Below are 24,318 nucleotides of genomic sequence, written 5' to 3'. Positions count from 1 at the left end.
GTAATTCCGTCCCAACACAGTGAAAAACGCACATAAAATAGATCCAAAATATAGGCTAAAAATAGCCTAACAAACTCCCCCAAACTGAATCTTTACTCGCCCCTGAGTAAAACTAAGACTCAAACTAAAAACACACGATGCAATAGATAACTAAACTTTCCAACGATTGAACTGCTACCACCACCTGCACAACATCAAGCCATCAATAACCAGAATTTCAACTCGCTAACAAATTTACCACAACAAATTTGCCACCTTTAGACACGGTTACCAATGTTAATGTCACTATAGCACCTGTTCCTACTGATATTGCTACTGCAGGTACACCTAATCCTACACAACCAGCAACTGCTGCATCAACACATCCTATGGTCACAAGACTCAAGGCAGGGATTCGAAAGCCTAAGGCTCTTTTAGCTCACTGTGAACCAAGATCAGTCAAGGCTGCTCTTCAAATGCCACAATGGAATGGAGCCATGACCCATGAGTTCAAAGCCCTCATCAGAAACAACACATGGATCATGGTCAGATTACCTCCTAACAGAAAACCGATCGGATGCAAGTGGATTCTAAGAATCAAGCACAATGCTGATGGTTCACTTGATAAATTTAAAGTGAGACTAGTGGCCAAAGGTTTTCATCAACAAGCTGGATTTGATTTTGAGGAGACTTTCAACCCTGTTGTCAAGCCAATCACCATAAGAGTTGTCCTTACAATTACTATAACAAAGGGCTGGTCAATTAGACAACTCGATGTAAACAATGCCTTCTTGAATGGAGACCTTCAAGAAGAAATCTACATGCAACAACCACCGTGGTTTGTAAGCCAAGAGCATCCTGACTATGTTTACAAACTTAACAAAGCAATCTATGGTCTCAAACAAGCTCCTAGAGCTTGGTTTGAGAAATTATCTACAGCTCTTATCTCCATGGGGTTTCATTCTTCTCAAGCTGACAACTCTCTATTCATCCAAGCCAACAACATGACATGCATCTACATCTTGATTTATGTAGATGACATTCTCATAATGGGGAACAATGATGAAGCTGTCAATAAAGTCATTACTGGTTTGAGCACCAAATTTGCACTCAAAGACTTGGTCCTCAACTATTTCTTAGGAATTCAAGTCACCAAAATTGATCACGGACTGCTTCTCGCTCAAACAAAATACCTACAAGATCTCCTCTCCAAGGCTGATATGCAAAATGTTAATACTCAAAATACCCCGATGAACAGTGGCTTGAAATTATCTAACTACGGCAGTGAACCTATGGAAGATGTCACCCTCTGTCGCTCCATTGTTGGCGCTTTACAATACGCAACAATCACCAGACCTGAGTTAACCTTCTCAGTCAACAAAGTTTGCCAGTTTATGCATGCTCCACTTCAACAACATTGGATGGCCGTGAAACGCATCCTTAGATACATAGCTGGAACTCTTGATTATGGGTTGCATTTAAACGCTGCAACTGACTTCTCCATTGAAGCATTCTGTGATGCGGATTGGGCAGCCGATCTTGATGATCGAAGGTCTACAACTGGCTATTGCATATTCTTGGGAGGCAACCTGGTTGCTTGGAAATCACAAAAACAAGCAACCATATCAAGATCATCCACCGAAGCTGAGTTTAGGAGTCTAGCCAGTACTGTCTGTGAGATCTCTTGGATTCAATCTCTTCTCACAGACCTCAGAATTCAGCAAACATCTATTCCATCTGTGTGGTGTGACAATCAGAGTACAGTTCTTCTTGCTGCCAACCCGGTTCTACACGCACGAACCAAACACATTGAAATCGATCTCTACTTTGTTCGAGACAAAGTTCTGCAGCACCAACTTCAAGTTAAACATGTTCCTGTAGTGGCTCAACTTGCAGACTGTCTAACTAAGCCTGTTTCAAGCTCCAAATTTTCAAATTTTCGAACCAAACTCCATGTTGTTTCTCAACACACATTGAGTTTGAGGGGAGCTGTTAAAGGTGATAAAGTTAGTTAAGGTGGTTAATACAGTTAGTTACAACTGTCAGTGTTTAATTAGACTAATTACCCTTATTTCTCAATTGTATATAAATAGCTTGTATCTCTGTACTTTGTCATTAATCAATACAATACACAATTTTGTTTCAACTTTTCTCCCTCGTTCTCTCTCTGTCTTTGTTTAATCTTGACAATAGTTAATAGTATAGTTATCGTAATTTTAATATATAAATATCATAAAAATAATTTTTAATTTGAAGAAAAGTTAAATTAGAAATAATTAATAGATATTACTTATATATTTATATGGTATTTTTTCAAATCCTATCATAAGGTTCCCAAGAAAGATTGTATTGCAAATTTGGAAAATTATAACCATTCTAAAATTGATTTTATGGACTCGGATCTTTAACTATTAATTGTTTTCAGATTACAATATTCTAATACTTTGTTATAATCTGTTAGTTGCTAGGTGTTTATTGTAACTAACTTTTCTATTATGTGTAACCAACTATTTCTTAATTCTGTATATAAAGTTAAGTTATCAATATTCAAGAAATCAAATAATACAAACATTGGTTACCAATATGATAACCTAGTATGATATACAATAGTGATTTGCTTAAGACGTATAATTAATGAACTCCAAAATGACTCAGTAGAACTAGAAGCAAACAAAATAAAAACCTGCTTTGAAATAATGTCAAAAGAAAAATCAAATTAAGAGCGAGAAAGTTTAAGCAATCACTATAAGATTGGAGATTGAGGTACAAAATTTGATACAAATCATCACTTGACACCTTAATTATGCTTCTTTATTTGGTGCATTAATCATACACCAAGTACCAATGAAGTCAATCAATGTAAAAATTGGTATTATTTCTTTTCTATTATGTTACAACTTACTAAAAAAACAAAATAAAATAGAATTACATAATAATTCGGCCTGTGAGTTCTCCCATCAACAAAACTACAAAAATCCAAGTTTATTGAACCGCATATAGACATGTACTAGCCCCAGGCAAAGAGGACCAAAATGAAGCTGTGTTGTGGTGTAATCCTATACCATTGGAGTTCATGATGTATAAAATGGGATTAATCCCTCTCAGGTACAAAAACTCCCCAAGTAAGAATTTTGGAAAATTTTAAGGTGGAATAGAAGGATAAATGAGGCCAAACTGGCTGGGTTTGAGTTCAAGGTCTTCAAAAAATGGATTTTTCAGCTATTCAAGGGGGTCAAGGATTGAACAACTCACATCAAGAAGCAGAGACGGCTTTTATCCAGGTAGCATAGACCCCGTAATCCTTCACTCTGTCAAAACACAAAGATACATAATCAGTGTCTAAAACATTACTTAGCATAGACCCCGTAATCCTTCACTCTGTCAAAACACAAAGATACATAATCAGTGTCTAAAACATTACTTAGCATAGACCCCGTAATCCTTCACGCTGTCAAATCTCCAAGTAGGAATTATATCACTAGCCTAATCAACCTAAAATGTATAGATACAATAGTAACAATGGAATACCAAAAACAACACTTATGTGCATGCTTTAAATTACAAATAATAAAATGCTTTGTACTGAAAATTCCTTGACACAATTTCTGTATTACTAGTTTTACGTAAAGCTTTGTCTATCGGATCCAGTGCATCAAAAAGTGTTACATTCTAATTTATGTATTCGTCGTGCAAAGCATCAAAAAGTTAATGATTAAAACAAAAATTTGTTGCATTAGTTTTTCTTTTCTTTTTTCTTTTGCTGGGGCATTTGTTGCATTAATTGATGATAGTTAAGAGTTGACAACATAGTGAAGTAATAAGGGAAGACTTGGAGCAGATTATCAATTTAATGAAAGCACAAGCCTGCCCAATCAACAATAGATTTTACTCACAAGTAGACGTCATTTGGATCAAATTCGTAGAAGAGGTTTATATAAAATCGGAAGCCATCAGGGCTCACATCTCTGCACAGGATACCTGAAAATGAATCCAATATTAACTCATTTTCCCATCACAACTACGTAGAATGACAAATCGAACAGCACAAAAGCATACCTCTACTTTCAGCAGTAAGAAGATGCTCCTTAGCCATGGCTGGTGCAATACCTAAGGTCATTGCAGCATCACTGGCACTTATCCCAATTCGTAGAGCATCAGGTTTTGTCACAAGGGTCTTGATTCTAGCAAAAACCTACATGTGACAAACAAGCTAGCTATAACGATGCTACTGTAAATGATTATTTCAGACAAGAGAATTATATAGTTTACATTGCAAAAGTACAAAATGAAAACATATAAGATGTCAAAGATGTATGTCTTGCGCAGATTATGTTTGCTTGACCACCTCATATTTCTTTCAATGATGAAAATATCAAAACAACTGAATTCATAAAAAGAATGAATTCAATTTAAGGCCCACTGACTTCAATTTAAAACATAGCAACTAGTTGTTAATTATAAAGCCAAAGGAGAAGAAATACTTAATGAAACCCAAAAAAAAAAAAAGAGAGAGAGAACACAGGATAGAACTTTCTTGAAAATAATTGGAGTCTTTAGAAATTAAAAATAAGAGCAATCACCTCCTCATCACTATGGGACTTATTCTGGATGACCCTGACTCCACTATCAAACTTGCGAAGCATTACTGGTCTACAATAGGAAACAAGATGATATCAGGATTAAACTATATTGTCTTGATACATATGGCCGTGATTTTACATAAATACATTCAATATTCCACTTACACGTCAAACTTCTCCCATAGAGAGCATGCTTGCAGCAAATCCTCTGGTGAGATCAGTTCTGTTTTAAATGGGAAAAAAAGAAGAGAAAAACAGTTTCACCTTTGAACATATGCTTATGAGCCATCAATATTCTTAAAGTAAATATCAAGACTCCTAACTTTTACAAAGAAGTAAGAAGATATATAGATAGGTACAAAACCTGTTCCTCTGGCACGATTGAAAAGACAGTAGATATCGATAAGATTAATCATTCCTCCACTTTTCTCAAGAGGAATTTTGACAAAATCTGCCAACTGAATGACACAAAGAAAAAGAAAAAAATCCTTTCTAAGAGATATGTGAATGAATAATCAGTAGAAATTAACATCAGACTTTCCAAGATCACAACATTACAACAACATGAAGTGTTTACCTAATATTTTTCTATTTACCAATAGTACCATATTAGAAACTATTTATATCACAGGTATGTGTAAATTTTTCAGTGACACCTGTCAGTAGGAGAGATTGAAAGCTCTAAAAACCATTAAAGCTAATGTTGAATTGTTTTCACATTGAACTATCTATATGTACAACAAATTATGAATTTAGATAATTTTGAGATATGCATCTTATATTGGCTTGCTTATCTTTAGGGCTATTTGGTAAAAGAAACATTCCCAAAAATGATGATTTATAAGCTCAATAATTCATATATAATGAGATATAAAAATACAAGTAACCAAAATCTGTTATGTGGTAAGTCATCAATATACAAATCTGTAGGACATTATAATTAAAAAAAAATACATATCAGTATGAGCAATATAAACATAAACATATCACAGTTTTCATTCTTCTAAATAAAGAGAAGGTGCTATGAACTTCTTAGTTCCATAAATATTACATTATGGTTTTTCCTTGGGGATGCAGTTCTACTTGCTTAGAAAGTATGAGTTTTCGAACAAGGACAAAAGCACAGTATGGTATGATGATTGTTACTTGTATAAGTTATGGAGCTGTGTTATGATGATTGTTTTGTTTTGGGATGAATGTATGATATTAATGGGAAATTTATACAAATAGAAGGAACTTAGTTTCGGGAATACGTTAAATTTCACTTGAAATTTGGCTTTCTCCTGAAGAATTCAAGGATGCTCCAGTTTTCTTTGTAGATTTGTCTAGGAACAAAATTCAGGGATCCCTTATGTAATTTTTATCACCTAGACATCCTAGTCATACTCTACTCTTAAATAATATTTTCTGTTTCTATTAACAATGAGGATAAACAAAAGCTACCACCATAAATTGTGAAAAAATTCAGGAAAGAAGAACAAAAGAAGAGTAAGAGCAACCTGACGAGCTAATTGTTGGTGGTACAAAGCACCGGCAGACTCTTTAGTAACAGGAGAAATAATACCAATACTCAACATCCAATCTTGCATCTCTTGTTTGGAGCCCATTTCCTCATCATTTGATGCACCAGTTTGAGAGTTTGAGCCAGATAAGAGTTTCTGTCTCATCTTCTCTGCTAGCATCACCATCTCTTTGGCCTTACTCTGTTATAGAACATGATCATAAAATATTAGCTACTGATTAACTTAAGAAACTTTCACATTGAACAATTATCTTATACATGGTGCCATTGCAATATATGAAACAGGGTAATTGCAACCCAGTCTCCTCCCAATATAACACAAAAGTGTACATTATAACCTAATTTATCCAGACGTTTGCTTTTTCTCTCTTCCAAGTTTTGGGACAAAAACCTATGAATACAATCAATTGTCATTTTCCACCATTCTCAACAAGTCATATCAAACTTCTCTATCAGTCTATGAAGATTCAATACCATGTAAACGAAACAGACCTCAGGAACTGTCAAATTATGGTTATTTTGGCAAGTTTTCACAAAATCAAATCAAAAGAGAACAATAATAATTACCATAAGGGCATTCAAATCCTGAAAAGCATCCTGCAAGCTCTTATCAGTACTCTCCCACATCTCCTGCTCTTTCCTCAGTATTCCCGACACACCCACCATTCTCACCGTCCCTTCACTAGAATACAACCCGCTAGAACTCGGACCAGGCTGAGAATTGGAGACTGGACCAGAACCAGAGCTCGAAACGGCACTCTGACTCTCCCACGCCCTACCTCTCCAGCTCTCCCAGAACTTAGCCAGAAACGCGTCGATATCTCCCTTCCCACGCACTACTAAGGTAACCACCACCGATCTCGAACCCGCACCAGAACTTGAACCCAAACCGATGACCCGGCCATCGGATGAGACCGAGACCTGGAAGCGGACTCTCGGTGAGGACCACATGGCGCGGAGTGATTTCTTGGGAGAGAATATGTGCGTGATGGCGGCAAGAGGGATGGCTGAGGGCGAAGCGGCAGCGGCAATGGATTCCGGGAGCCATAGAAGACGGTGAGTTGTGAGAGAGAGGAGACCTGACTTGAGGATTGGGAAATTGGGGAGTTCTTCGCATTCAAGGTCGACTGAGGAGAGAAGGTAGGACTCGATTTCGTCCGGAAGGAGAACAGGTCGACCGCTTTCCGTTACCTGGGCCGGCGGGAGGCAGTTGGCGGCCATTGAATCAATGTTAGGTAAATCAAAATGAAAAAATGTGGGTGAATTAATTCAGGTACGTGATCGTCTTGGTGTTCATATTGTGGTTAGGCAAATTTTACTGAGCCCAGACCAGACCAGCTTCAGCCTTGAAGTGAAACATCATTGTTTTTCACAGACATATTAAGGTGTAATTGACTCTATTGTCACCGGAAAATAACAGATGTTTTTCTTTTTTTTTCAATAGTGATGGAAATATTATTATGATATGAGTAGTATATTGATAAAAGTAAAAGTATCTTTGTATTTATTTTGTATTTGGCAAAGTGGTAAACCTCCTCCAATCAAGATAATTGATTGTCTAATCATACATCATATTTTACTATTGGCTGCAAAATTCTTATTGCAAGTAAGATTAAATAAAAATGAATTTGAAAATTTAGACAATAAAATTATAACGTCTTCAAAAAATATATGACATTAAAAAAGTTTTCAAGGTCACTTTTGGAATTACATGAGATAAGTTTTTTTTTATTTTTCTTTGCTTACTCCAATAGTTAGTTTATGTAATAACTTATTTTTTATTTTATTATTAATATAGGGAAATTTTTAGTTATTTCGATGGAATTATTAGATTGGTCTCTCTTGTTTGTTGGAGCTTTTTTATTCATTTTTAGAGTCTAATTGTTTAGTTTTGATATAAGTATATTCTAAGCGCTTCGCTTGATGTAATGATTTGGACGCTTTCTTATCTGATTTGACTAGTTTATTTTCTAATTTTCATGAGGTATCTCTAGTTTATATATGCGTTTATGAATTAATTCTGCATGCACTTAAGATGGATTGTGAATTAGTTGTTAGTTTTCTATCATTTTCTAGTGATGTAAGACCAATTTTTAACAATTCAAAATTTACACCTATTGATTGTTAATTTTTGTTTTTAACCTATTGGATGTATGCTCTTCTTATTTTGCTATAGAAAAAGGTTTAATAAACTATTGGCTCTATAAATTCTAATATATATTTGTTATTGAAAATAAAGTTTACTTATTACAATATTTCCCCTTTAATTAACCTAAAAAATACGTTTTTCAGAATCTTGACAAGCATAAAAGTTCAAATCAGCGAAAGAAAAAAAAAATAAAGAGGCTGAGCAGAGTAAGACATGGAAGATTTTGAGAAAAAATTATCAATAGACGAATCAATGGAAGAAGATGGTACCCATGGCCATGCCACCTCCGCCTCTCATTCCTCAACAACCATCGTCCATTTGCTTCGTAAATTCCTCGCCCTTCAGCAGCGTCGGGCCGAAGCCTATTCCAATCTCAAAAGGTTTCTCTTATTATTCCCTTCTCATTTTTGTTTTTGTTGTTCTCTTTCTGAAGAATCGAACTCTTTTTGATACAGGGGATTTTCAGAGTATATGATTTCGGGAAATGAATTGGTTTATCAACAGCTTTGCAGTGACATTACAGTGGAGTTCAATAACTGCTCTAAACAAGTTGGTATCCATATTCAAATCCCATGTTTTCAAAATTACTTATGTAAATATAAATTCATATTCTGCATTTATTTTTGTTGAGAGGGTTTCTGTGTTTTTTTCTGAGTTCAGGTTATTGAAATTGAGTCCCTATTTAAGAATTCTGAGTACGATCGAGTTGATTTAGCTAAACTTTTGAGAGCTGTTCAAGAACAGGAAAAGCAGAAACTGAATTTGGTAACCATTGTCCCTTTTGCTTTTTTTTTTTTTTTCCACTGTTATTGTTATAATACATTCTTATAAGTTTCAGGGCTATTTTCTTTGTGGGTATAAATTTAGAACTCTGATACAAGCCACCCCTTTTCTGATTCTGTTATTTTGAGTGTAGTGAAATTTCGTTCAGAGAGGCATATCTTTTTTGCATCAGCATCACATTTTTGGTTTTGCTTTTGTATAGGTCCCTTTTCCTTATTGTTCATTCCCAGTGTATGCTGTGACCGAAAGGATTCTCTACAAAGAATTTATACTAAAAGATGAAAGCTTGTTTTTTTCTTTTTTTTGGTTACTATAGAGAGATTGCAAGCTGCTCATCATTCTATGTGCTTGAGAAGCGGATTATGGAGAAACTCTAGCATTTCAGAAAACTTGTTTTTGATGTTATTGTTAAAATTAAACCAACCTAGTCCTTCATTGGTGAAGAAAACTTCTGCGTTGAATAGTTTATTGAGGAACAATGAAAGTATCAAAAGACCAATATCGTTAAGCATGAAGGTCTTTTCTTATTTGCACCAGTGGTACCTTTGATTTGGGTTGTTCGATTCGAGCCAATCTCTGGTATTTCAAGTCAGTAAAAGGATTCTTTACTTTTTCTTGATATTATATGGAGTCAAACTCAAAAGTCAAGTCTTGAGTTATTTTAATGACTATTCTTCCTTTTCTGCTAGGATTGTTACTATTATTTCATGAATTCAAAGAAAAACTTTTGTTTGTATTTAAAAAAATATCATGGTGACAGATGATAATTGTTCATCTTATAGCTGTAGCAGTGTGATTTCTTTCTTTCAATTCTCTAAGATGATTCTGTACTCATCAACCAGACTTCTAGAATAGTAACTCGAATTTTCCAAGTTACTCTGTTGCTTGCTAACATTAAGTTCTTTTACTTTTAAAGACAGTCACATTACAGGTGCTTAAGAAGGCAGGTAGGCCGTCAGAACGTTTGGTGAGCCATGCAGATTGCAAATTTGAGAAACCAATGGAGCATGAGTGTGTGCATGTGCGTGAGATTACAGAAGCTGCTGGGACTGAAGAGGCAGAAGCAGATGCTAAGTATGATAAGGAACTAAAGGAAGCCATTAGAGGAGTACAGGATGCTGTGACTGCTATAAACGAGCATTTGGAAGAGGTCAGATATGAAATTGTGGCCCTTGAAACTGAGTGAAATCATTTCATTTTAACTCTCAATGAATAGGCATGATCATAGATGCCATACAAGCCTTGCAAAGATGTTAACAGCTTTAAAAAAAACCGTACAGTTAGCAAATTACTATAAAGATGGTATTTTTTTTGTGATTGTTGTGCCGTTCCATAGCCCATATTTGCTTGTTAAGATTTCACATGGTTTCTTTGTTAGCTCCCACATTAAACAGCCAATGATGGTTCATTGATCTCAGAAATGTATAAATAATTTTGAATAGTCAGATGAGCAATGAGCATCGGTTTCGATCCAATGTTTATTGGCAAAAATGATAAATATTAATATTATTTCAAATCACAATTAAACAAGCAGTTTGTGTACTTTTTATATCTCCATATATTATACTAATTGATGATACATCTACATTCTATACATACTAATTAAATATGAAATTTTTATGATGATAATATTCAATTTCAGGCAACATAAACCTTTGTTTTTCCTGCTGTTTTTCCTTAGCTCCTTGTTGTTTAAGGATTGTTTTTGCAAATAATTTGCAAATAATTTGCAATAGTACAAATTTAAATAAGTCATCATCGACAAACACTCTAGATATAAAGATATTTTGTATAACATAAAGGATACTTTAGTGAAAAGAACAACATAGCATTACAAAGGATAAAGTACAATAAATTGAAGGATCCAACTGTTAGAGGTGAAGGTGAAAAAGATACAACACGCAAGGAAAAGTTGATTTTCCTGTCCTAGAACAAATAATGATCTCTAAACTCCAAAAAAAATCACCTGTACATCTTTGCCTACTATGATACTATCAATATCATCGGTGCTACTTTCCACATAAATCGACTATTTTGTATTCAGCGTTCACCTCCTCCACGACCATTTACATAAATATTATCTAGTGGGGAACAACAGTGCCCGAAGGCCAGGAGGTTTAGGATAACTTCTTCTGCACAACAAGAAAACAAAATTGCTTGGCACGGACCTAGGCAGAAATAGCTGCGACTTCTTCCTCAACCTCGGATTCTGTTGCTGAGATCAAGGAGGCCGACTGAATCTTCCCAGCATGGTCCAACCGCATCAGAATAACCCCCCTTGAAGAGAAAATGCCAGTTACAAAAATAGTCAACATAACAAGAACACATAACAACTTCACAAGTTGGCACATTAATTATGGATTCACAGTTTACATGTGTCAATATTGATACATACAATTTTCTAACAATAATAATACAGATGGGCTGCTATGTTGATGAACAACGGTATCAAAGGAGAAAATAATGAGGGCAGTTCTTTAAGCCAATATTTAAGGATTCACAGTTTACAATAATTATGGATTCACAATAATTATGGATTCACAGTTTACATGTGTCAATATTTAAGGATCCACATTGCATAGTGTCTTTTCTAATGTCTTGGGAAAATAATGAGGGCAGTTCTTGAAGCCAAATATCACAAACATAGGTAAAGAAAAAGAAAAGCTTATTTGCATTTACCTTGCGTAGCGAGATTGTATAGAGACATCCCGCACCTTAATTCTGTTGACCGTACCGCTTTGACTTACTAAGACCACTTGTTCATCACTTTCACCATCCTCTGTTATTTGTTTTTTATAAAATACAAAATAAACTTACAGACTAGACCTTCCTTGACATCAATCAAATATCAACTGAAGAGATTACTCTTACCTGCCAATGAAAATCCAACCACAAAAACTGCTGCCAAGCGATCCTCTGCAGCAAACTGAAACAATGTGGTACACCCGTTAGAATAGAAGAAGAAATTTGGTCAGTCTTAAATAATAGATCCAAATCCTGTTGAAAGTACCTTGTATCCTATCAAACCCACTCTATTCAAAGGTGATGAACGAAATCTGCTCAATGGAACCCGCTTTCCATATCCACTCTCAGATATGAACAACAACCACGGACCCTTGAGGCCTTTAGGACTGTCGAATTAATAACAAATACAATTAAGATAATAAATCATAGTATCATAATATCATGGAAACTGGCATACTGAGATAAACTTTATTAGGATGAACCAAAAATTAACTAATTTTAGCTCGGCTAAATGGGTAACCATTCTATAGCATTAAATTTTTCATAAACATAACAGCAACATTAACTTTACATCTTCTATTCCTAACAGTCATACCCTCCCCTTCCCTCGGAACTCAAATACCCAAGTTACTTTTAGCTTCCCAAGTAATTTTAGCTCATCAAAAAAAATATTTTCAATAAGTCAGCAGGGCATGTCTAGGCATTATACATTGAAATTAAAGGCAACAAAATCATCTCAATCAATCAGGCCCCATTTATTATCCCCAACTATTTCCATCCTGCCTTGAAACATTCACCACATAGCCACAGGCTTGTGAAGGGAATGCATGTTTTACGCAACATTTTTTTGTAATGACATTGACATCCTACACGAAATAGTTATACCATAAACAAAATAGGTAATGACAGAAAAATGTATCCTCGAGCAAAGCAAAGACAGCCATCAACACAGGACTTTCTTTTCTCTCCAGAGTAATCTAGGTGAATGTATGGACCAAAAATGATAGCTCCAATTAAACCCATATAATTTAGTTAGATCCAATAAGGCAAGTTCTGGTATGTAGCGGCAAGGGTCCCTAAGTAGGTCTGACTTAGGCAGAGCTCTCAGGTTCAAATTCCAGCCACCATATTAAGACCCTGTTGTCTCCTGGGAACTGGCAGTGGGGCCCGCAGGGTATTTCCCTGTGGGATCAGTTGGGGTACTCCACGTGCCCATGGGTTTCAAAAAAAAAGAGGCAAATTCTAGTATTGCTCAAGCTGGTATGCTGCTAAGTGCTAACCAGTCGATAAACTTATCCAACACCATATTATCATTTAGAAAATTACTTGCTCTGAAGAGACACACTTTCCAAGTCTTTGCGCATCGCAGCAGGTATAATGTCCACACATGCCATCTTATCCCCTTTTTTAAGTCTCATGGCCACTGCACCCCTTGTATTTCTGCCTTGTGTTCGAATCTATTAAGACAAAATAGTAAAGGAATACAAACTTGTAACCATTAACACGGGTCATCAATGAGTTAAAAAAAATCAACAACAAAAATCATCTACCATTATTGTACTTTTGCAAACTTCCATAATAGAATAAGCAGAGAAAAACAATCAAGGTTAGAAAATGGCCGCATGGTTCTAGTTCTCAGTAACAACAGGGAATCAACTAAGTGAAATCTTAACATCATCTACTTTATCTGTCTTTTCTATAAGAGATGAATAAAAAACCAGAGGGAAGAATAATTATGATAATCCGAACTTTAGAGATAAAAAAAATGGCAATGTTTAAGACACTAATTGCATCCCATCTACTAATTGCATACTGCACACAGTAATATGAACATGAAATGACTTACGTTATCACATGCACTTAGAATGACCAATCCATTCATTGAAGCCATTGCAACGAGGTCATCGTTTGAGCAACAGCGAACCCATTTTAGCTCATCTCCAGGAACCTGTCCAGTTAATAGATCTGGATAAGCCAAAGAACAATCATGGAGAATTGAAAAAAAACAACCATGACTAGAACAGGAAGCAGGACAAACCAACTGAATTGCTATGATTCCTGTCGACCTGATAGTTGAGAAACTGCTCAAAGAAACTTTCTTGATATATCCATTTGCTGAAAGCATCAGTAAGAACTGATCTTCAGAAAACTCACTGACAGGAATAACCGATGTAATTCTTTCACCATCAGACAAAGATAGGATCTGCATCCAGCCAAAGTGACAAGTTAATTTAATAATATCAGGAAAGCAACACATACAAAAAGTTATAAGGTGAATACCTGAACCAATGGAGTTCCAGCAGCTGTCCTAGTGCATTCTGGAATTTTATATGCACGAGCTGAGTATACTGTTCCCTTATCACTACAAAAATTATTTGATGTAAAACATCTAGGTTACCAAGATATTATGATATAGAAAGATTACAAAATTTAAAAAGGGAATCAATATAGGCCAAATTGACATAAATAAATAAATAGCCAAGAAGTAACTCAAAATACCTGAAGTACAGGACATGGTCATGTGCACGACAAACAATAAAATCTGACATGGTATCATTTACCCTCAATTTTCCAACAGATTTACCAATTGTTCCTCGATTTTGGAGATTAAAAGTGTTAGGCTTCATTCGCTTGACATAACCTTTCTCACTGAAGCCCTAAACACATACAGACAAAAAAAAAAGGAAAAGAAAAATCCCATAAATTTTATATAAATAATAAGGCATAATATTTTAAAAGGAACAAAAAATGGGGAGATAGGGTCGTCAAATTTTGATTTTCTTATTTATACCAGTAACATTTCTTCATTGGGAATGACATCTATGTCATCAAGTTGACCACCATCTGAGTCTTCTATCATTGATCGCCTTGGATTGGAAAACTTGTTCTTCAACTCAATTGCTTCTTTTTCAATTATCTAAAACAACAACAGCAAGAAATTTTAGTAGTGCCTCTGTTTATCACACAGAAGTTGATGGAAACATAAGACCAGTTTCTCAATACAAGGTATAATCTTGCTTGAACATACTCAAATATGGAAGGAAGATTATAAAAAAGAGATTTTGAAACCACGCTTCAAACAACAATCGCACAACAGTTCTACCAAATGATCGACAATAAAATGATAAGGTTACACATGAAAAGAAGGGTGAAAACAAGTCCATGAGAGAATTGTTTGTCAAAATGTTCCATTAATATTCCATCAAAAAAATCTGATTCTTTATATGTAACAAGTGCGGCAAAATTTATTTGTGGCTTGAATAGTAAATATATACCTCTAACATATTCTTCTTGCTTGACAAAAGTTCCTCTAATTTTGAAATTTGCTCCCTTAAGGATTCACTTTCATTGATAAACTTTTTCCTCTGCAAAGAATTACATTTATTAGTATAAAGTCCTTGCAAAGGATGACTAAGAGACTTAAGAATCCGAACAGAGAACAGATCCACTCTGTCACAACTAATTTGTACCTCAAGAAGTGTAAGTCTTCTTAGATTTATGTCTAATATAGCTTCAGCTTGTTTATCAGAAAGATTATACTCTGCAGTAAAAATTAATATATAAGATTAATTCAACAGCATAAAGTTCCAAAATAAACAGTAATAACAACTGAAGAAAGAATAGACACAGGAGGCTGAAGCATATTTAAAGATTTGCACATTACTTGGTAATGCTTTAATTCAGATGGTCAACTTGATGGACGTTGGCATGGTAACAGATATTACTCTTACAATTTTGTAAGTTGCTATAAATTTTCTTTGACGTTAATCATAGAATGAAGTACTGAATATGGTATTAGTTTCAGTATGAGTACAATATACTTGGTTTTTATTTCAAAAAACTTGCACTAGGCAAGGTAAGCTGATATTTTAATATATCTGATCATAGATTCTGCACAATAGGTTCAACAGTATTGAAACCAGTATGTAATTGAATTATATCGTTCCTTATAATTTTATTTATGCTTCACCAAGTCCTATAAAAATATAACTCCAGGCAAAACTTTCTGTACCTCAAATTCAATCTATTGATTCTACAAACAGCCTAAATAAGTTCATGGAAATTAAGGGAAAGCCATCAATAATTATCTCTTAAAATTAATTTACCCAATTTATACATATGAAATGTAAGAGCATGGAAAGCTTACCATTTTTTAGACCAGCTGTTGCAACTGCATTGCTTGAAGATTCTCTTATTATACGAATTACACCATCCAAATTATCAAGCCCCACAACAATACCCTATGAGCATATTCATCAAAACAGTGAGAATAACTCATTTTCTCATAACTTTGTATGCAATCCAAGACAAAATTACAACTCCTATTTCAAAAATAATTCAACACTGAACAATTGAACATTTTGCAGCAAATAAATAGGAAAAAGAAAATGTATATAACCGGAACGAAAATATAGATGAACAGTACTCGTAGAAAGAAGATTGAGTCAAAATTAAGCTTCTAACTCTTATGAAGATAGACATGAGTGCAAACACATTGATTCGAAAATATTCCATAAAAATATTTCAGTAAGATATTTAACCAAAAGCATCACTTATTATAGCAAAATAATGGCAACTATTCACTAAAAACTGAGCTAATGTTATCATACCGCAACAATGTGTCTTCTCTCCTGTGCTTGGTTAAGCTTGAACCTAGCACGCCTCTCAACAATAGAGCATCTGAAGTCTAAGAATGTCTGTAGATAATATAAAAAAAAAAATCTTAACCAGACCAAAGACATAACATACACTTGTGTAAAGATAAACAAAAGCACAGCTACTAAGCTAGATATCTGCAAGGCAATATGGCTGGGAGCTCATGATTGGAGAAAAAGCTTTTAAGTATCATTATCAGTATGGTTTTGAGCATCTTTCAATACTCAAATATGCATTCCAGCACAATATTTTGATATATACTATTTATAGAGAAAAAAAGCACGCAAGCACAATACAAGCAGTTTTCGAGCAATTGCAATATAGGCTTTCTGCCTGTACAGAACAATGCTAAAAAAACTATGACTCAGCACACACACTACAAGCAATTCTCAACAAATTTTTTTCCCTAATGATTAGCAACAGCAATATAGGGCTTTACAGGATCCATCCATCAATAGACAATTTATTTCTCCACAGACCAATGCAAGTATATCACCTTTCAATAAACTCAACAGGATCCAACAATAAAGGGTAAACACATCAAAGGCCTTTTATTTTGCACCAAATCAATATATAAGAAATAGCACATTTTTTTTCATTATTAATATGTTTTATTTCCTAGAAAAAGAGTAATGAAAAAAGTGAGACAAGGTCCAAGAACCTATTATGCAAACAAATTTTGAACTAGTTGTTACATAGAATATTACAACTTTTATGGCCGTAACAAACAAATTCTACGAAAATATAGTTTAAATCCAGAAGGTCAAACTTGTCATACAGAAATAAATAAATTTCAAACAGGGCATATATGATCTAACAAGGTCTTTAATGATAATTCACAAATTATTTTTCAATACCAGCAGCAAAACATAACAACATTAAGAATAAGATGGAAAACTAGGTGAGGAACCACAAACTTTATATTAAGAACCCATGACACAATCTTGGATACCATAACTGACAGACTGAATGTCACTTTGAAGATGTTGCTCCTTTAAAGCATTTCATATCAACTGCATCCACTTGCCTTTTACTATCTCTCTCAGACTCAGTTACTTTCTCAGGAACATTTGACGGATGTTAAAGTCTAAAATATGTAAAGTTGATGGACTAAATGATACAAATATAATTATTAGGTAAGTAGTCACCTCCAGCAATTCCTTTAGACCCATTCGTCTAGGTTGTCCATTGAGAATACTGCAGAAATATAAACAGTGAAAAAAAACTGAGTAAATGAATTCAACGAGCCATTCATGCAGAGAAATGGAGAAATGGGTAGGCTTTTTTATTATAAAAAGAAAAGATGTAAAAGTAGCTGTATTAGAAAGGATGTGAAAATACATCCTTTTGAAAAAGTCACAAGCACAACAAGATTCCTCAGGTTACGTCAGGCAAAAAATTTAACTGAACTATTATATGCCACAACAATTATTCTCACTACAGGCTAAAACAGTTACGCAAACACCTAATAAAAAGCTCAATTCCCATCATTACTGTTGTGTCCCATTTCAATTTATTTCAATCCTTCATCTTAAATTAAATAAAATGAAACAACATAACTCCAAAATCAAGTATTATACAGGAATCCAATACCATTGAAGTATCTGAGGTGACTTACAGCCGATATTCTAATTTAACAAGAGGACAAAAACCTAAATTCTTAGTCATATTTCAATAGTCACAAAGAAAGAACTCACCCCACCATGTTACAGCTAAAACCTGATTGAAGAGATGTAAGCCGGAAGAGATTGTTTAGAACAATTGAAGGGTCTGATCCCCGTTTGAGCTGATACAAACGAATTTCGAAACTTTCAACAATAGAATCTTTCTTAAATATAGCTTTTATGTTGTTGAAAAGGAAAACAATACAGCACCAACAGCTCTTCTCACCTCAATAACAATGCGCATTCCAGTTCGATCACTTTCATCCCTGATATCACTTATGCCATCTATATTCTGTTATGGAAAGAGATCAAAAGATATATTAACTAGCTAAAAAAAGTAATTATGTCAAAAATGACTATTTACACTATAAAACTGTAAGCCATGAGTAATGTCAAAGGAGCACTGTTTCTTAAAAATTCGATATCCATTTTATCTACTTGCCATAAATCTCTAGCTTAAGAAATATATTTATTTATTTATTTATTTTGAAATATATGTATATATTGGCTGATTTATTTGACCAGGAGACCTCCCAGTGGATTGTAGGGATTGTAGGGATTCTAACCTTCAAACAAATGCCTAGAACCACTTTCTGACATTCCTTACCACTAGACCACCCGTTGGGGTTTCTAGCTTAAGAAATATATAGTGAATGGAGATAGGCAAGGGAATCATACCCATCACTCCATGAGAGATAGATTACCACCAAAACAAAATAACATTAACAATAAATTTTGTTTCTTTTCAAAAAACATTAGCAATGAAAAAAGATAACAGAGTAAAAGCAGCTAAAGATTCAATGAATAGCAAACAAAAGATTAATCACTGAACTTTAGAAAGCAAACAATCAATTATTTACAGCAAGAAGCTTGAATGGTGGTAGGAATTTCATGCACTTCACACAGAGATATGGAAGGAAGAACTCAGTGGAAACTGTACATCAAACCAGGAATTCGAGAGTCTAGTGTCTCCCAAAGGATTACAATAACCTGACAAATTACTGAATAAAATGCATGTACCCTCCTCAACCCCACCCTGGGTGTCTTGTTCCCACTAACCAAAACAGTAAAGAGATTTTGTCCTCAAGCTAACAGTCAATCACAGGTTCCTCACCAATACAAAATCCTAGCCAATTCTCTGCTGAAATGGCGTCAATAGTGGTTGACTTGGATTTGTGTCCAACTACGTGCGTATGTGTAAGCAATTGGAGGCCATTCAAATTGCTACCAAACCTCCAACAAAAAATATATATGTGTCAACATCTAAAATTTCACACAAATAAGATTACCTTATTTTCCACAAGTTCAGCTATCTTTTCCACAAGAGCAGATTTGTTGGTTTGGTAAGGTATCTGCATCATTCACATCAACGAAATGGCCATTTATTTTTTTATAAGAATCAAAAACTTAACTAAAATTTAAGAAACGAAAAAATATACTCAAGGACTAAAAATTCACAGGAATAAAAACAATAAATGTTAATATCCATGGCCAAACCAGACAAATCACAAAAAGCAGTTACCTCTTTTATGATAATTGCAGTTCTCTTTGTCCTAGAATCAAGCAATTCAACATCAGTTTTTCCTCTGACCACAACCCGGCCTCGCCCAGTTCGGTATGCCTCTAAGATGCTTAACAGAGTAAACATACATTAAAACATAAAAAAGAATGCAACTCGTAAGAAAATAATAACTAAATTGCTATGGTCAGAATATTTTTATGTAAAATTAATATAAGCACAAATATTACATATCTAACTTACCCAATATTGCCCATGATCAGCCCTCCAGTTGGAAAGTCAGGTCCAGGCATGTATTCTAACAATTCTTGCAGCTATCAAAAAGTGAAACCAAATGCTAAAGGTCAAATTTTGTGCTTCTAAATGCTTTGATGTATGCTTTGAGATGAGACAATTATTTCCTTAGTACAAGGTAACATCTCTAAAATATTGTTAGATGGCCTTCAAAGTCTTAATCTAACTATTTTTATATTAAGAAAATGTATTTAATATTTTATGATAAGCCACCATCTTAAGCTACAGCCACTGGTGCCAATTGGTATTTGGTGCTGAAAAGTAGTGCTTTAAACACAGTTTTAAAGATCCCAATAGCGACCAATATTTCACTACACCCCACAAGGAGGAGTATAGTGAAATATTGTATCTATAAATGGTTGTTGCTCACATGCAGTCTATTTTAATATTGCAACATACCTATTAAGAAAATGCTGCTACGTAATACCATCAAATTGAATGCATCCATTACTACTAACAAAAGAAAATTACATTTCTCAGTTTTGGTATATTTGAAAAAGACTACCCTTATCAAGCTATTTAATAAAGGTGTTTCTGTGAGAATAGCTTGTTGCAACTATTTTGTGAGCCACATCCACTGAAAACATTTGCATGAAAATTAGTTTAACAGCTAGTGAATTATGTAAGCAGAACTCAAATATACTGTTACTTACTGTAGCTTCTGGATTTTGAATCAACACACATAGAACGTCAACCAACTCCCCAAGATTGTGAGGAGGAATATTGGTCGCCATGCCAACCTGAAATTAATTTGACCTAAGAATGAATTAAAAATAGACAATGCAAAGGAAAACTAAAATTGACAGCACTTTTTAGTTAGTATATAAGATAGATATGATTAGTACAACTGGAACATGACTACGGTAAAGGATGACAATGGATCATCTTAAAAACCATTCTGTAAACTATATAAGATTATTGAATAAGAGAAAATTACCGCAATCCCAGAAGATCCATTTAACAATAAAGTTGGAAGTCGGGCAGGAAGAAGTGAAGGTTCTTTTTGTGAATTATCAAAATTTGGAACAAAATCAACCTGTAAAAAATAAACATTCATGATTGAATATGACAGAAAATAGATTGATATGCTTACGTGAAAGTAATTAAAGAGTGAAACTCACTGTATCAAGTTCTAAATCCACCAGTAACATTGCTTCCGTGAGTGGCTGCAAAACAAGTAAAAGCCTACCGCTTATAATCATAGATGTCAACAGTAATCTCAAAAACCAAATTATAAGTGTATTCTATCAGATATAGTACCACATCAAGATAATGTACCACAAGAAAAGAAAGAAAAGCTGCTGACAACAGCAACAAGAATAATGATTTTTACTTGAAATTCAAACAACAGTGAGAAAGCAGAGTGGAGGACAGAGTTCCAAATTCATAGATTTCTTTTTCTTCATATTGAGCACTTATTACACATAACGCGTCAAGACAAACTAATATAACAAACATACATCTAATCTGCACTCTGTGTAACGCATTGCAGCAGCTGGATCAGCATCGATTGAACCAAAATTGCCATGCCCTTGAATAAGTGGGGACCGTAAGGAAAAATCCTGGAGAAGTAACAATTCAAGTACTTATAATGAATTAATCAATTCTATAAAAGAGCAATATAAAGAATGAGAAGAAGTGAACTGGAGCACCCTATACACACTTTAAATAAATCAAGGAAAATTATCAAAGGAAAAGAAAAAAAGTGAACTGAAGCATTGTCACAAGGGCTATATAATAACCTGAATGGACTGAATCAAATGCATATGGCTCTTCTAGTCTAACACCTACATTTCACATAAATAAACAAATAAATAATTGAACAATTACCTGAGCCATTCGCACTAAAGAATCATACACAGCAGTATCTCCATGCGGGTGAAATTTACCTAAAACCTGCAAAGAGATACATGTTAGCTGCATCTAATGCAGAGAAAAGGTAGATAAAACACTACACTATTCTAATGGGAAACAGTAAGAGTCCGTGTTGAGGTTTTCAGATAGAATATCATAGATTGTGAACCTCTCCAACAACTCTAGCACATTTCTTGAATGGTTTCTTTGATGCAAGTCCCAATTCATGCATTGCATACCTGTAGTTTAACATATTAGAATACAGCTGAGAACAGTAAGTACAACAAACACACACAACTATTTACAGACCAACACACAGAAATAACTCACAGTATCCGGCGGTGAACAGGCTTCAAACCGTCACGAATATCCGGCAAAGCCCGGCCGAGCAAAACCGACATAGCGTAAGCCATATATGCCTCAGTAGCCTCCTTGTGGAGCTCAGTGGGCACAATCCTGCCATCATTTCCAGTTCCCTCCTTCACCAGAACGCTGCCGTTACCATTGGAGCCCTCGGACCCGGAAGAATCTGTGGCGGGCTCGTCCCTCTGACGGGACTTGATGGAGCGGACTTTCCGTGAGGGAGGAACGGTGGAGAGGAATCGGAAGTCCGGGAGGGTGCGGCGGAGCCTTAAAAAGTGAGTAGAAGAGGATAAGGCGGGAGAAGCAAGACGGCAGCGGAGGAGGGAAGAGAAGCGGAGGCCGGAGGTGAAAGCCATTGTTGGGGAAAGCGGTGAGGGCGGTAGTGGTAGTGGGGTTTTGGCGGAGAACGGTATCATAGGAGGGTGAGAGAGAGGAATCCCATTCGGGTCTCTCTTTTATTTTTTCTTTTTTAATAATAGTTGTTGTTAATATCCATGTCTGAAACTGAAACGGCTAAAACCCTTTTGTGAAAATTAAAAATAAAAAAGTATAACCCTAGGAAGGACAGTAAAAAAAAACAATGAGAGAGACGGGGAAATTGGATAGGCTTCACTTTGTTTAGTTTGGGCGCCAAAACTTAGTTGCATTATTATTTTATTAAGTTATTTTCAATGTATGTTTAATTCTTATTTAGTTTAGTTTTTTTTTTATAGTAATAATATTTAATTAATATTTATAGTAATTTTATTTTGTAAGTACTTATTAAGTTATTATTTATGTTTTTTTATTGGCATATTTAAATTAATTTTTAACTAAAAAATTAAAATTTAATTACCTGAACATTATCACGTATAATGGTCAGGTACGTACAAAAATTACAAAATTATAACTTAAGTACTATTACCATTAAAAATTAGAACTAAGTATTAATTTACAATCAAAAATTAAATTTAAAAATTTATATCGCAAATTACTCTATTTTATTTTTAATTTTTTTTGCTACATTTATTTCTAAAATATGAGGATAATTTTTTTAATCAAATAGCAAGGGGTTCGTTTGGGTATATTGTATAAGGGTCGTATTGTATTAAATAATAAACAACACTATATTTTGATAAAATAATGTATTGTATCAATTATTATGACCAAAATTTTTAATACTATGAAAATATATTATTTAATACATAACAAATTATTTGTATTGACTTGCATTATAATATTTACAAAAGATTCGAGGTCAATCCCAATCTCTGACCTAGATTTGGGCTCGAGACCCGGATCCAGACCCAGACTCCAAACTTGGAACCCAGCCCGACCTATAATCGATGTTGGGATCTAGTTTATTGAAAATATAAATTTTGCACAATCTATTAATACAAATCAATACTAGACATAGTATTGTATTAAATAATACTAATGCAATACAATCTATCAAACAAGCTTTTACTGAATAAAAGTTCAGCAAGAGTATCATTCTTACTGAAAGTATAATTTTTTTTAAATAATAATCTTAATATGAACAAGAATCACGAATAACACAATATACAATCTTATTCGTAAAACATTTAGCAAAACAAATTTTGACATAATTTAAAGAAGCTAATATAAACTTACAATTACTCACAAAAAATCAAATGAAGATGCCATATTTAGCACATTTTGAATTGTTTGTACAGTAACTAAACAATCATTTCAACAATAAAATTTTGCAAGTGCTTAATTAATTTAAGGCCTCTTTAATTAGGACTGTGCATATAATTTACAATTTGTAGTTTCAAACTCTAACCAATATGAACCAAATGAATTTAGTGTCTGTTGACTGGATTTTTAGCCAACCGACGCGGAGTTGAATAAATGAGATTTAAACCAAAATCACAATAATAAATGCAATTAATAATGCCGAAATTCGTAATAAATGTAAATAAAAGACACCAGAATTTAAAGAAGTTCGGCCCCGGAAGTCGGTAATAGCCTACTCCCCTTGAGTTTTATTGATCTGAGTTGCAATAGTCAAGAACAGGCTCTTGATTGCAAAGAATGAGAAATCTTTTCTTTTCTAAGTGTTTCAGATTGTGGATCCCCTTCCCATGTCATGGGTGACCCCTTATATAGGGGAGGGGGTCGGTGCTTCTCGCTTCAGGAGACGCGACCAACGCGGAGTTATCTCAACCGTCTCCTTGATTTTCGGAGGCGGTTGGAGTCTGATATTT

General features: G+C 34.4%; 3 protein-coding genes across 5 annotated transcripts; 1 reads left to right on the top strand and 2 right to left on the bottom strand.

The window, feature by feature from the left end:
* Positions 1-2,673: 2,673 nt before the first annotated feature.
* Positions 2,674-7,618, bottom strand: LOC115706355 (vacuolar protein sorting-associated protein 36). Of its 2 annotated transcripts, none has more exons than XM_030633975.2 (8): positions 6,649-7,618; positions 6,059-6,262; positions 4,924-5,017; positions 4,725-4,782; positions 4,560-4,629; positions 4,036-4,171; positions 3,873-3,957; positions 2,674-3,287 (listed from the first exon to the last, which is right to left on the bottom strand). In XM_030633975.2, exons 1-8 carry the CDS (start codon positions 7,300-7,302, stop codon positions 3,233-3,235), a joined length of 1,356 nt encoding a protein of 451 aa, XP_030489835.2. In that variant the 5' UTR covers positions 7,303-7,618; the 3' UTR covers positions 2,674-3,232. The 2 variants fall into 2 exon arrangements, with proteins under 2 accessions (XP_030489835.2, XP_060963114.1); XM_061107131.1 differs by having other exon boundaries at positions 3,236-3,357; positions 6,649-7,612.
* A 280-nt stretch (positions 7,619-7,898) lies between these two features.
* LOC115705592 (uncharacterized) lies at positions 7,899-10,590 on the top strand. Of its 2 annotated transcripts, none has more exons than XM_061107128.1 (5): positions 7,899-8,065; positions 8,374-8,610; positions 8,686-8,779; positions 8,891-8,995; positions 9,930-10,590. In XM_061107128.1, the coding sequence occupies exons 2-5, from the start codon at positions 8,444-8,446 to the stop codon at positions 10,197-10,199; spliced, it is 636 nt and encodes a 211-aa protein (XP_060963111.1). In that variant the 5' UTR covers positions 7,899-8,065; positions 8,374-8,443; the 3' UTR covers positions 10,200-10,590. The 2 variants fall into 2 exon arrangements, with proteins under 2 accessions (XP_060963111.1, XP_060963105.1); XM_061107122.1 differs by lacking the exon at positions 7,899-8,065 and adding an exon at positions 8,196-8,263.
* Positions 10,591-10,784: 194 nt separating this feature from the next.
* On the bottom strand, positions 10,785-22,793 carry LOC115705591 (DNA gyrase subunit A, chloroplastic/mitochondrial). The gene is made up of 27 exons (XM_030632964.2): positions 22,076-22,793; positions 21,915-21,984; positions 21,722-21,787; positions 21,352-21,453; positions 21,013-21,057; positions 20,829-20,927; positions 20,545-20,631; positions 19,841-19,911; positions 19,601-19,709; positions 19,368-19,430; positions 18,305-18,370; positions 18,112-18,200; positions 17,563-17,611; positions 16,369-16,455; positions 15,906-15,999; positions 15,229-15,299; positions 15,034-15,123; positions 14,550-14,675; positions 14,258-14,415; positions 14,039-14,120; positions 13,797-13,961; positions 13,605-13,706; positions 13,085-13,215; positions 12,024-12,144; positions 11,885-11,939; positions 11,693-11,792; positions 10,785-11,290 (listed from the first exon to the last, which is right to left on the bottom strand). The coding sequence occupies exons 1-27, from the start codon at positions 22,522-22,524 to the stop codon at positions 11,182-11,184; spliced, it is 2,856 nt and encodes a 951-aa protein (XP_030488824.1). The 5' UTR covers positions 22,525-22,793; the 3' UTR covers positions 10,785-11,181.
* Between the last annotated feature and the right edge of the window lie 1,525 nt (positions 22,794-24,318).

Source organism: Cannabis sativa, chromosome 1 (assembly GCF_029168945.1).
Source record: "Cannabis sativa cultivar Pink pepper isolate KNU-18-1 chromosome 1, ASM2916894v1, whole genome shotgun sequence".
In the NCBI taxonomy this organism is placed as follows: Eukaryota; Viridiplantae; Streptophyta; class Magnoliopsida; order Rosales; family Cannabaceae; genus Cannabis; species Cannabis sativa.
This window is presented reverse-complemented; position numbering and strand designations above follow the sequence as displayed.

Bases quoted from the DNA above. Each gene is read 5' to 3' on its own strand.
- LOC115706355 (XM_030633975.2), bottom strand. From the start codon at position 7,302: ATGGCCGCCAACTGCCTCCCGCCGGCCCAGGTAACGGAAAGCGGTCGA. The intron at 6,263-6,648 runs GTAATTATTATT...GTTCTATAACAG, and splicing joins AGGATTTGAATGCCCTTATG to AGTAAGGCCAAAGAGATGGT. The intron at 4,630-4,724 runs GTAAGTGGAATA...TTCCTATTGTAG, and splicing joins CTATGGGAGAAGTTTGACGT to ACCAGTAATGCTTCGCAAGT.
- LOC115705592 (XM_061107128.1), top strand. From the start codon at position 8,444: ATGGAAGATTTTGAGAAAAAATTATCAATAGACGAATCAATGGAAGAA. The intron at 8,611-8,685 runs GTTTCTCTTATT...TTTTTGATACAG, and splicing joins GCCTATTCCAATCTCAAAAG to GGGATTTTCAGAGTATATGA. The intron at 8,780-8,890 runs GTTGGTATCCAT...TTCTGAGTTCAG, and splicing joins TCAATAACTGCTCTAAACAA to GTTATTGAAATTGAGTCCCT.
- LOC115705591 (XM_030632964.2), bottom strand. From the start codon at position 22,524: ATGATACCGTTCTCCGCCAAAACCCCACTACCACTACCGCCCTCACCG. The intron at 13,962-14,038 runs GTATTCACCTTA...GGCTGGATGCAG, and splicing joins CTGGAACTCCATTGGTTCAG to ATCCTATCTTTGTCTGATGG. The intron at 11,940-12,023 runs GTACTTTCAACA...ACATTGTTTCAG, and splicing joins TGGGTTTGATAGGATACAAG to TTTGCTGCAGAGGATCGCTT.